Genomic DNA, 15,033 nt, shown 5'->3' with positions numbered 1-15,033 from the left:
GATTTGCCTAGTTGATATTTCAGGGTTCTCAACAACTGCTTGTAAAACATTATTTTGGGCTTCTTCTGAAGATTCCTTTTTTCGAGATAAAACAGGCTTTTTAAATGAACCACATTCTTTTAAATTTCGAGCCAGCTCTAAGAAAATGGACTTACATGGCTGCTTTCTTTCTGGATATGTATTAAGATACATTGCTGCAGTATTTACAGTATTTTTATGGCACAAAATGTAGCACGTTAGCATGTCAAACTTTTCTTCAAGACTATAATGCTCACCCGGCATATTCGACGATAATAACACAATATTACCTATTCAACAATAAACAATAATAACGACAACAGTAACAATAACTCTAAAAACAACAACTCGACAAACAGGCTAACAACAACGACAATTACTATTTTATCGTGTAATTAAATAATATTTGACAGGCTCGGTGACAGGTATTTACGTCAAAGCATTTGTTTGCAACGCCTACTGAAATATTTTTTTAAAAATAGAAAAAATGTTATTTTCCTTCAAACTAAAAAGAAAACAATGGCATGTGATACATCGTTGAATTCGTAATAAAAAATGGAATCAGATACAGGGTGTACTTTTGTTTCGGGTCGTATAAAAAAATAAAGTTGATGATGGTTTCTTGAAAACGAAACGTCGGATATAAAATTTAAAAATACCATCGTGTAGTACCTTAAAAGTGCCAATGAAAAAGTGTTATTCGTTTTTTGATATCTTTTCAAATAAAGTCAGAAAAAAATAAAATTGATATTGTCAAATTCTCGTTTTTCCCAAATATCTCAGCAGGCCATGAAAATTCAAGTTTCTAAACGGCATGTAAATGAGCTTTAAAGAACACAACTTTTTCCTAATTTAACCTAAGCTGTATCTCCAACAGGTACTGAGATTCCTATGCTTAGGATCATCATTATATATATATATATATATATATATATATATATATATATATATATATATATATATATATATATATATATATATACATAATGAATCTTCTGGAAAATATTCCCTGGAAGTGCTCCTGGCGAACCTTTGATACATGATACATTCTAAGAATATTCCATGGGAATATTCTTAGAATATCTTGAAATATTCTAAGAATATGTAATATACATGCTATTTAGTATATTCCAGGAATAGAACCCAAGGAATATTCATAAAATATTCGGGATATTCATAGTTTATTGTAGGAATATAAAATAAGAAATCACCATAGGATATTCTTCAAATATATTTTATGAATATCCTAGGAATATTTTGCAATATTCCAAAAATGTGACGAGTATATGATATTATGCATATATTCATGCATCAAAATGCATATACATGTAGTAATGAAATACATAATATTCATAAACAAATATATTTCAAACACAATGCACACTACAATATTCTACCAATATTGAAAACAAAAACTCTAATTCGAGATATTTGTTCATTGAATGAAATACTCCTGAATATTGTCATGTTACAAATATCAGAAATGTATTTGAATTAGGATGTTCCTACTCGCAATAAAATTCATACTGAGAAATATACTAAATTATCAACTCTGAATTCATTAGCGCTAATTAAAAAATAATAAATATATCATTTCATTGAAGAAAAAAATGTATCACATCAAAAAATGAAGTATTTTAAATGAGTGGTATGATGGGTTCTTCAATGAATTTCACTTACTTAGAGTTATCCAAACTTTGCTCACTAGAGCAAAGTTTGGAGTTTTTCTGATATTTGTCCAACATTAACATTCATTATCACTATTTGAAAGTGGCACAATAAAATTGGGATGATAATCAAATAGATATTTTTCTGATAGGTTCCTCATGAACATTTACAACTTTTATGACTTAGATAGCAACTTGCATTCTCTTGTTGAAAAGTACTCATTACGTTTTCAGCTTCTTGGCGCACCTTTTTGTATTAGGTACCACTCCGTTTCCTCCGTGCATTTGTAAGCCCAAAAGTTACAAATGGAGCACATTATCCAGTATTCTGCCGGTGGGGACTCATATTTTCCATTGCACATTATACAAAAAAGCTCCTTCGCAAGGAAGACAAGCCATCATAACCAGTGCTTGTACTTTCGTACGTCAGAGAGTTGTTGAAAATACGAGGAGAATTGGGTCCAAGTACAACACCACAACCTGCTCCAGATCCGGAAACACCATCCGTAGCAGCCTTACGAAAACTAGGAACCAGCAAATTAGAAATAGCAGAACATGTTTGGACTCATCATCATAACAGCAAGTGGTCCCAGGTTGAGATCATCCACAAGGAGGGACCCTGGTTTGAGAGAGAGTTCAAAAAAGCTGCATATATGTTGTCCAACGGCGCATTCAGCCAAGCTAGCGTAGAGATATGCAACATCTGGAAACCTGTAATCAAGCGGATAATGTTCAACTCCCACCAAACGGTCGACTCCCGCTAAACAGGTGAAGCCAAAAAAGGAAAGAGAGGATAGGAGAAAGCGCTCGAATGACCTATGAATAGTCATTCCTCGGAGGAATAGTCCAGTCAACACCCGAAAACGATTGTGGTTACTAACAATCGAAACGTGGTCCTGAAGTACTTTGCTTTGAATTTTTAATTTTTGTTGCTCACTTTTATTTTTATTCTCCATATGTTTCTGTTGTTTTTTACTCTGTGGTCATTTTCGTTTCGTATATTGAATATTTCCTTCGTTTTACTGTATTTTCGTTTCACATTTTCAAAAATATAAATTTCATTCTCATTTTCTCAAATTTGCACTATCTTATTTCTGTTTGGGAAACAGCAAGACAAGCTATAATCAAACCTGTGAAAACCTCACAAAACAAAATAATAAGAAGCATTTATAAATCACCATATTTGGACCAACATTGATCTTACATAAACCAAACTATTTACTGGACTTGAATTCACTCTATATAGTCAAAATTAGCTACTTCATCCATTCTGTTAAAAGTAATACAAAGAAATCAAACTTGAATTTCATTCGAATTGGACATATTTACAATCATGCTACAGACAATTCAAATTACTTTCAAAAATTAAGAAACAAGCAAATTTGAAAAAATGTCGATATATCACGATGGGATCATCATACATAATTCAATTCCAGAGAAAAAAAAAGAATCCTTATTCCATTACAAAATATTTTTGTCAACTGAGACAAAATCCAATTAGAGGAATTTCATAGTTTGCATTGTATTTCTCTATTACACTTGAATTCGTTTTCAACATATACTTTCTGTAACAAATTTTTTATTCGATTATATTTCATTGTAATTTTTTTTTCCATAATATGTAATGTGTTGATTGTATAATTAATATCTTATAACTGTTATTTTATTGAACTTTGTAGTTGGTTGTATCCCTAATTATAAGCATTTATTGTTTTTTGAGACAATAATCTGAATTGAATTGAAAATAATTAATATAAATGATATTTTAGCAAATATTAAATTTATATGTCATTGAAATGTACCTCCTTTACTGAGGCTTGTTTTTTTCAATTCGTTCGATCTGGCAATTTTCATTGCAAAGGACCATAACTGTATTCTTCGCCTGATGGAAAGATCCCTTTATCCCGTGAACAACTCGAACTAATTGCGAGGTCATGTTTGTATTCTTCGGAACTCGAATTGCTCCTCTGGGATAAGTTTCATCTTCTTCTCCAGGCGAAGAAGTCTACTCAGCAAAACTTTATCAACGACTTGGGGACCGCACCGAGCAGCAAGATCGGGTGAGAGCTACCAATCAAGTATCTACCGATTTTGTGAGTGAGGACAAAATGGATAATAAAGATTATAAAAATGATAATAATAGTAATGAATAATGATAATCGCGTTGGCAATATGTACAAGGTGCACAACACCTTCGCGAGGGAGATTGCGGAGTAAAACCAGCTCGATTCCATCAAGCACCATTCCGGTGTAACAAAGTTAGTCTACAGTGACAAGTGTTGAAAGGGGATACAGTATTTCCAAAAACTCCTGTAGATGACGTCCAAATTTTGGTAACCCTTTGCAGCACTTATGAATTGAATTTCAATCAAAACCATAAAAGTAATAAAACTTAGCGCAGCCAACGGTGGGGCCTGATTTTTATTGGAACGTATTAAATGATTTTTATAGAATTTTGATTGTTGTACTGGGGAGAATTCCAGGACTACCAAAGAAACATTTTCTTGGGAAATTGGAAATGAATATAAACAAAATATTGATATTTCATCAAGAAGTCCAGTAAAAAGGATTGAAATGTAGGTTTTTGTATACTTCTCACAAAGGAACAAAAATCAGAATTGAAAAAGATAGTCAATTCATTCAGGTCAATCTCTTCGGAAGACAGATTTGCAGACAAAACTGTAGCTTACATCCATACAGGAGATAACAATCCCTTTGAGAAGAGGCTATATTAGATTTTCTCCTCACATGTTGGAACTTCCTAATGAAGAATTGGTTAGAATGTTTCAGTTGGGTGTTGTAGAACCTTCATTTGGTACTTGAAACTCACCTGTTCTTGCAAAAAAGCTATTAATGAATTTAGAGTTTTTTTGAGGGCACAGCTCTGAATCAGCTCTACTTCCTTTATTAGATGATATTCTAAAAATGTTAAGTGACGTTAAATTCATCTCAACAATTGATTTTGAATCTGCTTTTTGGCAAATCCATTTGGATGAAGAGAGTAAAAGAAAGACAGCATTTCTAATTCCTGGAAGAGGTCAGTATCATTTTGAGAGACTGAGTTTATCAAATTCAGAAGCAATACCTACACAACCCAACAACCCAAAGTATTCGTTTATTTAGATGACATAGTTTTGGGTACTTTGACTTCCACTGAACATATAAATTTGTACAAAGGAGTTTTCAATCGTTTGAAAGAAACAAACTCAACTGTTGATTTAAAAAAATTCAATATTTGAGTTCTGTAGTTGATAGAGGGGTTTACGAACTTCACCATATAAGATCAAAGCAATGGAAGGTTATCCTAGACTGGAGATAGCAACTCAAGTAAAACGATTCATAGGAATGTGATCCTGGTATTGGAGCTTCATTTCTCTATTCAGTACTTTGGTAAGCCCACTAAATGATTTATTTAAGGGAAAACAAGAAAGTCATAAGATAATTTGGAATTATTAAGTTTTGTCTGATCACGCTAGTTCAAAATACCTCTCTGAAATATCTGGTAGCTATGGTAGACTTAGTCGTTGGGCTATGAGACTTTCTACTCTTGATTTCGATTTGATTTGATTTCAATGAAAGGGTAAACTCCACATTATCACTGATACCTTATCTCGAGCAGCACTTTCTGAAGAAGTTAGTTTTCTGGGCATTCCATTAAGTAATCTTGAACTTCGGTATAAGGAAATGAAAACTAACATAATTAAAAACTCTGAAAAACATCCTCAGCCAATGGGTGAAAATAATCATATTTTTAAGCATACTCCTAGGAAAATTGCTTCGTAAACAAATACAATGAAAATTTTCATTTATAATTCACATAATTTTGCAACTTTAGGATGGTATATTTTAAAATATTGAAAAATGTTGAAGAATAATTCCATTGGTTTCAAATAAGGAGGGATATTTCAAAATATGTCAGAAAATGTATAATGTGCTGTAGTAAAAAATTTAGCAATGCTCAAGGTTTTGGTTTGATGGGAGCAGAAAGAAAAGCTCATTTCATGTTTCAATTTATGAATACAGATGTGATGGGTCCATTCACAAGCAGTTCCAAGGATAATGATTTGCTGATAGTAGTTCCCAATTTTTTTTAAGTTTATTGTAATGAAACTTATTAGAGACGCCTCAGCTCAAGTTATGTTGTCTTTTGGTATTTCTCAAGTTCCATTGTTAGATAATGCAACTGCTCAAAAGGGTGAAATGTTTAATGAAGGAAGTCATGTGTACTTGTTATCATTACCCAAATGATAGTCTCACAGAGAGAAATAATAGTACAGTTATTAACTGTTCCATTGAAAACTCTCATTTACAGTGGGATGAAGGAATTTTAAAAATTCAGCATTCCATCAATTCTGCTATTCACGAGGTAACAGGTTCCAGTCCCATTTCTTTAAATTTGAGTAGGATTGTTCCAGTTAATGGTTATTATTATGGTAACATCAATGAATCTGATTGGAACAATAATTCTCAAACTAGGAAAATGTATAGTGGAAAGTTGTTTATAATAAGGTTCAAGACAAATTGACAGCCTCATGTTAGAGGAAGGCTAATTATTATGATTTGAGAAAACGAGAGCATATTTTTCAGGTAAATGAAAAGGTTTGGAAACAAAATGTTGTACTTTCGGATGCTGCAGATGAATATGCTGCAAAGTTTGCGCCGCGTTTTTTATTATGTAAAGTGAAGAAAGTCGTGTCCAAAGTAGTTCATGAATTAGAAAATTTCGAATTGATGCAGGAACTTGGCATGTATTAAAATTGAAACCATTTCATGAATCAGTATCTGATCAGTTTGGAGGTAGTAGACTATGTTCCACGGTGAATTTAATTAGTTCGGACTTCCATTGTCAAATATGATATAATATGATTCGAAATCCCTGAAAGAAAAAATAAAATTGAAGAATCATAATGAATAGCTCAAAATGACAATTATATTGTGAATATCATTAATAGAAGTGTCATGAAGTAACTTTGCTTGGAATCTTTCAATTTTTGATTTTCATTTCATTATAATTGATTTCAAATTTTTTGCTTTCTTTATTGTTATTTCATTTCAGGGTTTATTTGCCCAATATAATTGTTATTTCCAGCTATTCATTTCAATTTGTTTTAATTTCATTTATTCTTTAAAGGATTCCAAATCATATTATTTAATATTGAACAATGGAAGTCAGAACTGATGGAATTTAGAATATGATGTGTCAGATTGAATTTTTGTGTACATATCATATGCAATCCTGACTTTTGTATTACATTGTCTCAATGTTTCTAGAAATTATATTTTTCTGACTGTTACATTAGTAATGAGATGATTTGTAGAAAATACATTCAGGCAAAGTATCTGAAAGTTAGTCATGAACCTAATTCAATTCAGGTTTGATTAGATAAAGGTCGAACTGAACAGTAGTTGAATATAATATGAAGAAAATACAATGTTTATATTTTGCATGTATAGTGATCACTAGCCCTATTTGTATACATTTTTGAGCTATATGTATGTATGAATATAAAAAATATGAATAATCAGGGCATCAGTTGAATGGGAATTCTTAAGAAATTTTGTTAGAGTTAATGAAATGACTTCCAAATTTGTGTGGTTTGGGAAACTTTACAATTTGTTAATGAGTACCTGTACACTCTGTAGATGGTGGAATTTGGGCTTTTAGATGAATATTTTTGTAGATTTTGGGGCAAAATCTGCTTGTCCCGCACTTACACGTGTAAAGCTACTTGGACTTGGCAAATCCTCAAATAGTGAGTGTAACATAACAGCTGTCCATACCCATGGCAGAAACACCGCAGTTTGTGTATTCAAGAGGATGAAAAGACACATTGTGGTTCAATGTATAACAACCTGGAGCAACACAAAGATTCAACAGGAGGTCGGTAGCCGGGCGGTTTAACGTGGGTGCTTTGTTAACTCAGTCAATCGACCGATGTGTGAGTCGATGGGTCAAGCCCCAGATTGAACGCTCGATTTTCACTTGCTATCGTCCAACCCGTGTTAGTAATCACACGTTGAAAGGTAAGACCTCGTTAGTCCTTAGCTCGCACACGTTTCGACTTCTGAGAGTTTTCGTTCGTAGGGGTGCGATAGCTGGTTAACGGAAAAAACATATTTCAAACTTATTTAGGGTTTGTAAACACACTTAGAAGAAGTAGGTGGTTCATGATACAGTAAGTATTAGTTATGATACAATTTGAAACATATTGGTTTCATGGTAATTGTAGTTTTCAACTTCTTATTCTTCGGTACAGAATGTTATCTACGGTTTGCTAGGACGACAAACTAGAGGTGATTTGTCAATATGCAATTCAGACTTCGCATTAAGTGGAATGTTTTGTAAAATAACTGCGAAAGTATCAAGAGTGTGCGACTTGATATGGATTTTATTACATATCTTGAAATAATAATAGATTCAATCACTTCCCAGTTGAATAAAAGTAGTACTAATAATCATTTCTCCACTTTTCACGTTATATTATTTGCGACACAATATGAACACAAATAAGGCCTTTTTGCCAATTTTAACTCATAGATTGTATCATACCAATAATTCAAATTTCTGTTTTATATTTTCACAGATCTGAGGTTCTTCTGCGCAGTCTACAGTAGCACTCTAAATAAATAAAAAACAGAAGGCTGACACCTATTCAAAGTCCATATTATCCATTTTTTATTATTTTTATTCATGTTATGGTTGGGTATACAAATAGACGTCAACTAGTTCTGTCCTTCGTTTGTTCAGTCGTAGACTTTACTGCCATAGTTAGTGATGTCATTCTTAGAATCGGTGGGCTTTGTTGATGTCTATTTCATTAGGTGAGAAAATTGAACCGATACCGATTATGTGTTTTGACGTACGATTGTTTTATCGTCCGTATTTGAGTTAAACACAAGGCTTGCACTAAGTCTTGTGTCAAATAAAAGGAATGCGAAGATAGCACAGACAAGTGTTTATTTCAACTGTTCTCTACAAAGGTTCAAATTATACTAACTTAATTTTAAATTTACAATATCGAACAGAGATTTGAGCAACTTACTATGGTAGGAGAATAATTCAGGGGTGGAGGCACCTCATTGGGTAGACATTTGAAAAGGCCCACCCCACAGATGAAAAGATTCACAGATGCCAACCTTTTCAGTTGCTACAGCTAGGTGGAAATATTCATGAAAGAAATATTACAGAACCAGACTTAATCCTTTGTGTAATATTAGAAAAACCCAAGAGAGCAAATACAATAGGGTCCTTTCATAATTCTACAAATTTCAAATATTTCTCTAGATTTGTGATGGATTACGGAGCAATAGATAAGCTGGCCATTTATAAGCTTTTAAGGATTTTGAGGGATACAATCTTAGGTATAAAATCTAATTAAAATTCAAATGCTTAGAATTTCGAAGTACTAATCTTACGGCTTGGTATTTTATAACTCAATCCCGTTAAAAGGCGCAATATGATAAAAATAATAAAATGTGAATTTAATAAAAATTGTACTATCAATATAATAATTGAGATGAGACTCAACATTGCCGCCCCCCTTGAACTACTGAGTTCAAAGAAATGAGAGCATTAGGGAACCGCTAGTCTATCGGCAGTGGGCATAGTTTCTTGCTGCACCGCTTATATTCGCCGTTCTTGGTCCTCACGGTTGCAACTCGTATGACGCCATCCGGACCCGGATGTGCAGCTATGATGCGGCCAACGGCCCAGGCCAATGGTGGCAGATTGTCTTCATGCATGATAACCAGATCGCCAACTTTAAGTTCAGGTCCTTTGGTTTGACGGTGAAGACTGATGATATTGTTGAGATATTCATGATGCCATCGATTCCAGAAGTGCTGTTTCAGCTTCTGAGCGTGCTGCCAGGCTGAGAGTCGGTTTGCAGGGAGGTCCGCCAAATTTTCCTGTGGAAACGAAGTCAGTGGACCACCAATGAGGAAATGACCAGCGGTCAAGGGAAGGAGATCGTTAGGGTCGGAAGACATGGCGGAAAGTGGTCGGGAATTTAATATCGCTTCTATTTCGACAACGTATGTCTCCAATTGATCGTAAGTTATTAGTGTGTCGCCAACAGATCGAATCAAATGTAACTTGAAAGATTTCACGGCGGCCTCCCAAAGCCCTCCGAAATGAGGTGCTCTGGGTGGTATAAAATGCCAAACTATACGTTCATGCTCAATAAACCTTTGCATAGCAGTTTTATGATCTGTGGATTCGAACAACTCTTGAAGCTCACGATTAGCTCCTACGAAATTAGCCGCGTTATCAGAGTGAATCTCTATGAATTTTCCCCGTCGGGCAAAAAGACACCTAAGGCTAGCTAAAAAAGCCTCGGTGGTGAGGTCACACACCAATTCTAAATGTACGGCCTTGGAGACCATGCATACATATATAGCTACATAAACCTTTATCTTGTTTCGATTGCGGTATCGCTTCTCTTTTATAAATAGAGGGCCACAGTAATCAATTCCTGTTTTCAGGAACGGTCGTGAAGCTAATACCCGAGCTTGAGGCAGAATGCCGGAGCCGTGATCAGCCAAGCGGGGTTTAGCACGAAAGCATCGTATACAACGATGAAGTACCTTGCGCACGGTATTACGACCGTTAACAATCCAATAGGTTTGACGGAGAGAATAGAGGGTAGTTTGGGTACCTGCGTGCTCGAGACGTTGATGTTCTTCGCGTATAAGTATAGCTGTTACGTGATGAGAGCTGGGCAGCAATATAGGGTGCCGAGTTTTTTCTGGTAGCTCCGAGAGTTGAAGTCGCCCACCAACCCTGAGTAAGCCGACATCATCGAGATAGGGGTTGAGCGGGATTAGCCGGCTATTCGTGGAAATACTTTCGTTTCTCTTGAGGCAATTAATTTCTTTTGAGAATGTCGAGCACTGAATAAGCTTAATAATTAGCGTATGAGCCTCCGAGATATCCTTCAATGATAAGTTTTCGCGACGAGGCTGGTTTTTTGCCAACAAAGCTGCAGCGCACAGCTCTAAGCGAGGTAGACTTACCGTGCTGACGGGCGCTACGCGAGATTTAGAACATACGAGAGTAATTCGCACAATACCTTCGCTGTTTGTGGTGCGCAAATAAATACAAGCCCCGTAGGCCTTTTCACTCGCGTCACAGAATCCATGCATTTGAATACTTACAACGTTCGGGCTAACGAAGCAACGAGGAAAGAGTAATTTTTCCAGGAGTGGAAGTTGTTTCTGATATGCGATCCACATATCATGTATGTTTTGAGGGACTGATTCATCCCAGGTAACCCCAGACTTCCAGCAAAGTTGGATAATTATTTTGGCATATACTATCACTGGGCCTAGCAAACCCAGTGGATCAAATAATTTAGCAATTTGGGAAAGGATACTTCGCTTGGTGTGTGATCCTTGCGCTACTATGTTTACGCTGTAAAATAGCGTATCTTTCCGAGCATTCCACTGTATACCGAGAGTTTTGATGGAAGCTTCGAGGTCTAGAGACATATGTGTAGAAGTGGGATGCTCGGCACCATTGACAATAAGAGAGGGTTCGTTTGAGGCCCATTTGCGCAAGTTAAAACCTCCCTTCCCCAAAAGCTCGACGAGCTGATCTCGCAAGCAGGACGCCTCCTCATGGGTGTTGGCACCAGTGAGGACGTCATCAACATAGAAGTCCCTAGTCAGAACGACAGCCGCCAAAGGGTACAGATGACCTTCGTCCTGTGCTAGCTGGTACAATGATCGAACAGCCAAATGAGATGCACAAGCTGTACCGTAAGTAAGAGTATTGAGGACATAGGTGTTAATGACAGCCCGTGGATGGTCCCGATGGACAATTTTTTGATAACGAGCGTCAATTGGGTCGACGAGAATTTGCCTATACATCTGTTCGATGTCAGCGGTAAATGCATATATGTGAGACCGAAACCGAGTCAAGATAACAAACAAGTCGTCCTGCAGCTTGGGACCAACCATTAAGGTATCATTTAGTGAGATACCGGTTGAAGACTTTGCTGATCCATCGAACACGACACAAATCTTGGTGGTGACATTATCTTGCTTAAGCACGGCGTGATGGGGAAGGTAAAAACCGACACTATTGTTCTCGTGCTCCGGGACTATCGACATATGATTGAGATCCTTGTATTCAGCTAAAAACGCTGAATAGTCACGCTGCAGCTCAGGGTTCCTAGAAAACTTGTTTTCTAATATATGGAGACGCCTGAGGGCAGCTGAATAAAATGTACCCAAATTTTCAATTTGGTTTTTGAAAGGTAATCTTACTACATATCTTCCGGAATCATTCCGCGAAGTGTGAAGTTTGTAATGCTCCTCGCAAGCTTCTTCTTCTGGAGAAAGGGCCTTAGACGAGGGCAGTTCTTCAATTTCCCAGAACCTAGTAAGTTCTTGCTGAGAGGATGGTGAATGAAGGCCGAGATGGCAAACGATGCTTCGAGATGAGGGTTGATTTCTCAATTCCCCTGCTATAATCCACCCCAGCTGTGTTTTTTGTAGCACAGCGTTTGGGTGATTTTTCAGAGATATCTGACCTATGCTCAGAAGCTTATAGAAAAGCTTCACTCCGATCAAAGCGTCTACTGGCGACACCTTGTAGAACTCGGGATCTGCCAGATGAATGTTTTTTGGAATTTCTATGGAAGAAGGATCAATAGTGATAGATGGCATAGCAGCGCTGATTTGAGGCACAATAAGAAATTCGATTGTCTTTTGAAATTTGTTGTGACGAGATTTTATAATCGCTGTAGTAGCCTGGTTTACGGTAGTTGATGTATTATCAAGACCTGAGACTGCGATTGTTACTGGTTTGCAATCTAAATTCAAGAACATTGCGACGCTCTCAGTAATGAAGTGAGCCTGAGAGCCTGCGTCAAGAAAGACTCTGCATGTTTTAGTTTTACCATGCATGTTAACTATATCAATAAGCGCTGTGGCTAGAACAGCTTCCGAAGCAACGCGAGTGTGTAAAGTTAAAGTGGAAGATGCAGCCGCTGTCGACGATGAAGTTTCAGGAGCTGCTGGCTTGTTGCTGTCGAAATGCAATAGAGTGTGATGTTTCCGATTGCAAGTGCGGCAATTACTAGAGGAACATTGAGCTGATCGATGACCTTTGCGAAGACAGTTATTGCACCAATTACTCGTTTTGGCAATTTCATGACGCTGTTTTGGAGTAAGTGTAAGGAATTCAGGGCAATAGTATATCCAATGATCACCTTCACAATGAAGGCATCTATTTGGCGACGTAGCAGCCATGTAGACCTTCTGAGGGCGTGAGTCCGCCTTTTGGTAAGCAATCTTACCCCTTTCTCGAGATATATGCGGTTTGACTAACGGTGCTTGATTATGAGATTTAGTACCCTCCAGCCGAGCGTGCCGGTTGAGAAATGTGAGCATCTGCGAAAGTGTTGGGTTAGGAATGTCAATGCTGTAATCTTGCCAACGTTCTTGGAGACGCTCGCCAAGCTTTCTTCGAAATACTAAAACTAAAATTGAATTCCACTGATCGATGGGTTCTCCCAACGTCTGAAGAACCCGAATATTTGTTTGGATGCCATCTACGAATTCTCGCATTGAAAATTCTTTCGATATACTAGGTAAGTCTAGTAGTGTATTTATATGGCTATCGCGAATGAATTTTGGATCATCGTATTGCTCTTTCAGTAAATTCCAAGCTATGAGATAGTTTTGAGCCGACAAGTCCATAGATGATATCGCTCGCGCGGCATCTTTGCGTAAACAGCCTTTAAGATAAAATAACTTATGAACAGGCGGGATACTAGGCTCTTCATGGATTAAAGAAGTAAACAAGTTACGGAAATCCAACCATGTATTAATGGATCCATCAAATGTAGGAAGACCAATGGTTGGTAGGTTTGCGCTAAGTTGCGAACTTGGGATAACAGAAGCAAACTGTTGTTGCTGTGTAATTGATTGCTGAGGCTGATCTGCGCTTACTGACGCAGGGTTGACATTGGATGGTAATGAAACGGTACTAGTGAGTGCTGAATCGACATTAACCTGAGTGTCAGGGTTGGCAATATTGTTAGTTTGGCTATCTATAATGGAATTGTGGGATTCTGGATCAGAAACAAATTCCGTACTCGCGGGTATTACCGATACGTTTGTTTTTGTAGGAGTTGCTGTGACAGTAGTTTCAAGCAATCGGTTAGATAAAAGGTTCGTAGCAATTGAATAAGTTTCAAAATATAGATCTTCGAATTCATCTCCATACTCGTGATGCTCATCGCTAAGCTCACAGAGCGATTCGAGCTCTGATTGAGCGCTTTCAAATTTTTCACGAGTTGTTTCAATTTCCTTGTATCTCTTTTCCAGAGCGGGAAAATCCCTAGATGGATCAAATGCTTTAAGAAAATTTGAATACCTGGTTAACGATCGTTTAGCACCTGCGCGTTTGTTTTTCAAGGCTTTGATTTGTTCCGCGGCCATTTTAATACAATTACTGGAATCTTATTATGGTATATAACAATATGGTACGAAATAGATGCGATAAAGTAAAAGGGAGTTATGGAAAAAAGTATATTTCAGGTGGTACCAACTGACTTACCTGCACGCTGAATATGTATCTCCTGATACTGTTGTTGTCCAATTGTAATTGAACTTGACTCGGCAAGATTATGATTGACTATTGGAACCGGGAACTGGTCGGAACTCGTCGGAGTGTCAGCAAATGAATGATGATTGATGAAAATTGCAATAATTTTCTTCAAGTTGTCGATGAACACTGGATGGTTTTTTCGACTCTGATATGTTGCGCGAACCTGCGGCTTTCGATGAATGACTCACAAATGAATATGGATGATCACTGTGCAATTACAGCGAAGTTGCGATGACTAAAGCTTACTGCTTTCCAGATTATAGAAACAACACTGATTATTTTTACACTAATCCGGCTCGAAGGACCAATGTTTTGACGTACGATTGTTTTATCGTCCGTATTTGAGTTACACACAAGGCTTGCACTGAGTCTTGTGTCAAATAAAAGGAATGCGAAGATAGCACAGACAAGTGTTTATTTCAACTGTTCTCTACAAAGGTTCAAATTATACTAACTTAATTTTAAATTTACAATATCGAACTGAGATTTGAGCAACTTACTATGGTAGGAGAATAATTCAGGGGTGGAGGCACCTCATTGGGTAGACATTTGAAAAGGCCCACCCCACAGATGAAAAGATTCACAGATGCCAACCTTTTCAGTTGCTACAGCTAGGTGGAAATATTCATGAAAGAAATATTACAGAACCAGACTTAATCCTTTGTGTAATATTAGAAAAACCCAAGAGAGCAAATACAATAGGGTCCTTTCATAATTCTACAAATTTCA

General features: G+C 36.7%; 1 protein-coding gene across 1 annotated transcript; it reads right to left on the bottom strand.

Moving 5' to 3' along the window:
• Nucleotides 1-9,269: 9,269 nt before the first annotated feature.
• LOC141481880 (uncharacterized) lies at nucleotides 9,270-14,135 on the bottom strand. The gene is made up of 2 exons (XM_074174222.1): nucleotides 11,138-14,135; nucleotides 9,270-9,934 (listed from the first exon to the last, which is right to left on the bottom strand). The coding sequence occupies exons 1-2, from the start codon at nucleotides 14,133-14,135 to the stop codon at nucleotides 9,270-9,272; spliced, it is 3,663 nt and encodes a 1,220-aa protein (XP_074030323.1).
• Nucleotides 14,136-15,033: the final 898 nt, after the last annotated feature.

Source organism: Leptinotarsa decemlineata, unplaced genomic scaffold (genome assembly GCF_025532065.1).
Source record: "Leptinotarsa decemlineata unplaced genomic scaffold, Ldec_3_MD MMD2_tig00000505_RagTag_RagTag, whole genome shotgun sequence".
Classification (NCBI taxonomy): domain Eukaryota; kingdom Metazoa; phylum Arthropoda; class Insecta; order Coleoptera; family Chrysomelidae; genus Leptinotarsa; species Leptinotarsa decemlineata.
This window is presented reverse-complemented; position numbering and strand designations above follow the sequence as displayed.

What these genes read in the sequence shown, in the direction of transcription:
- LOC141481880 (XM_074174222.1), bottom strand. Translation starts at nt 14,135, where the DNA reads ATGGCCGCGGAACAAATCAAAGCCTTGAAAAACAAACGCGCAGGTGCT. An exon ending in AGCTTCCATCAAAACTCTCG is followed by an intron (nt 9,935 to 11,137) that starts GTATACAGTGGA and finishes CTAATTTCGTAG; the next exon opens with GAGCTAATCGTGAGCTTCAA.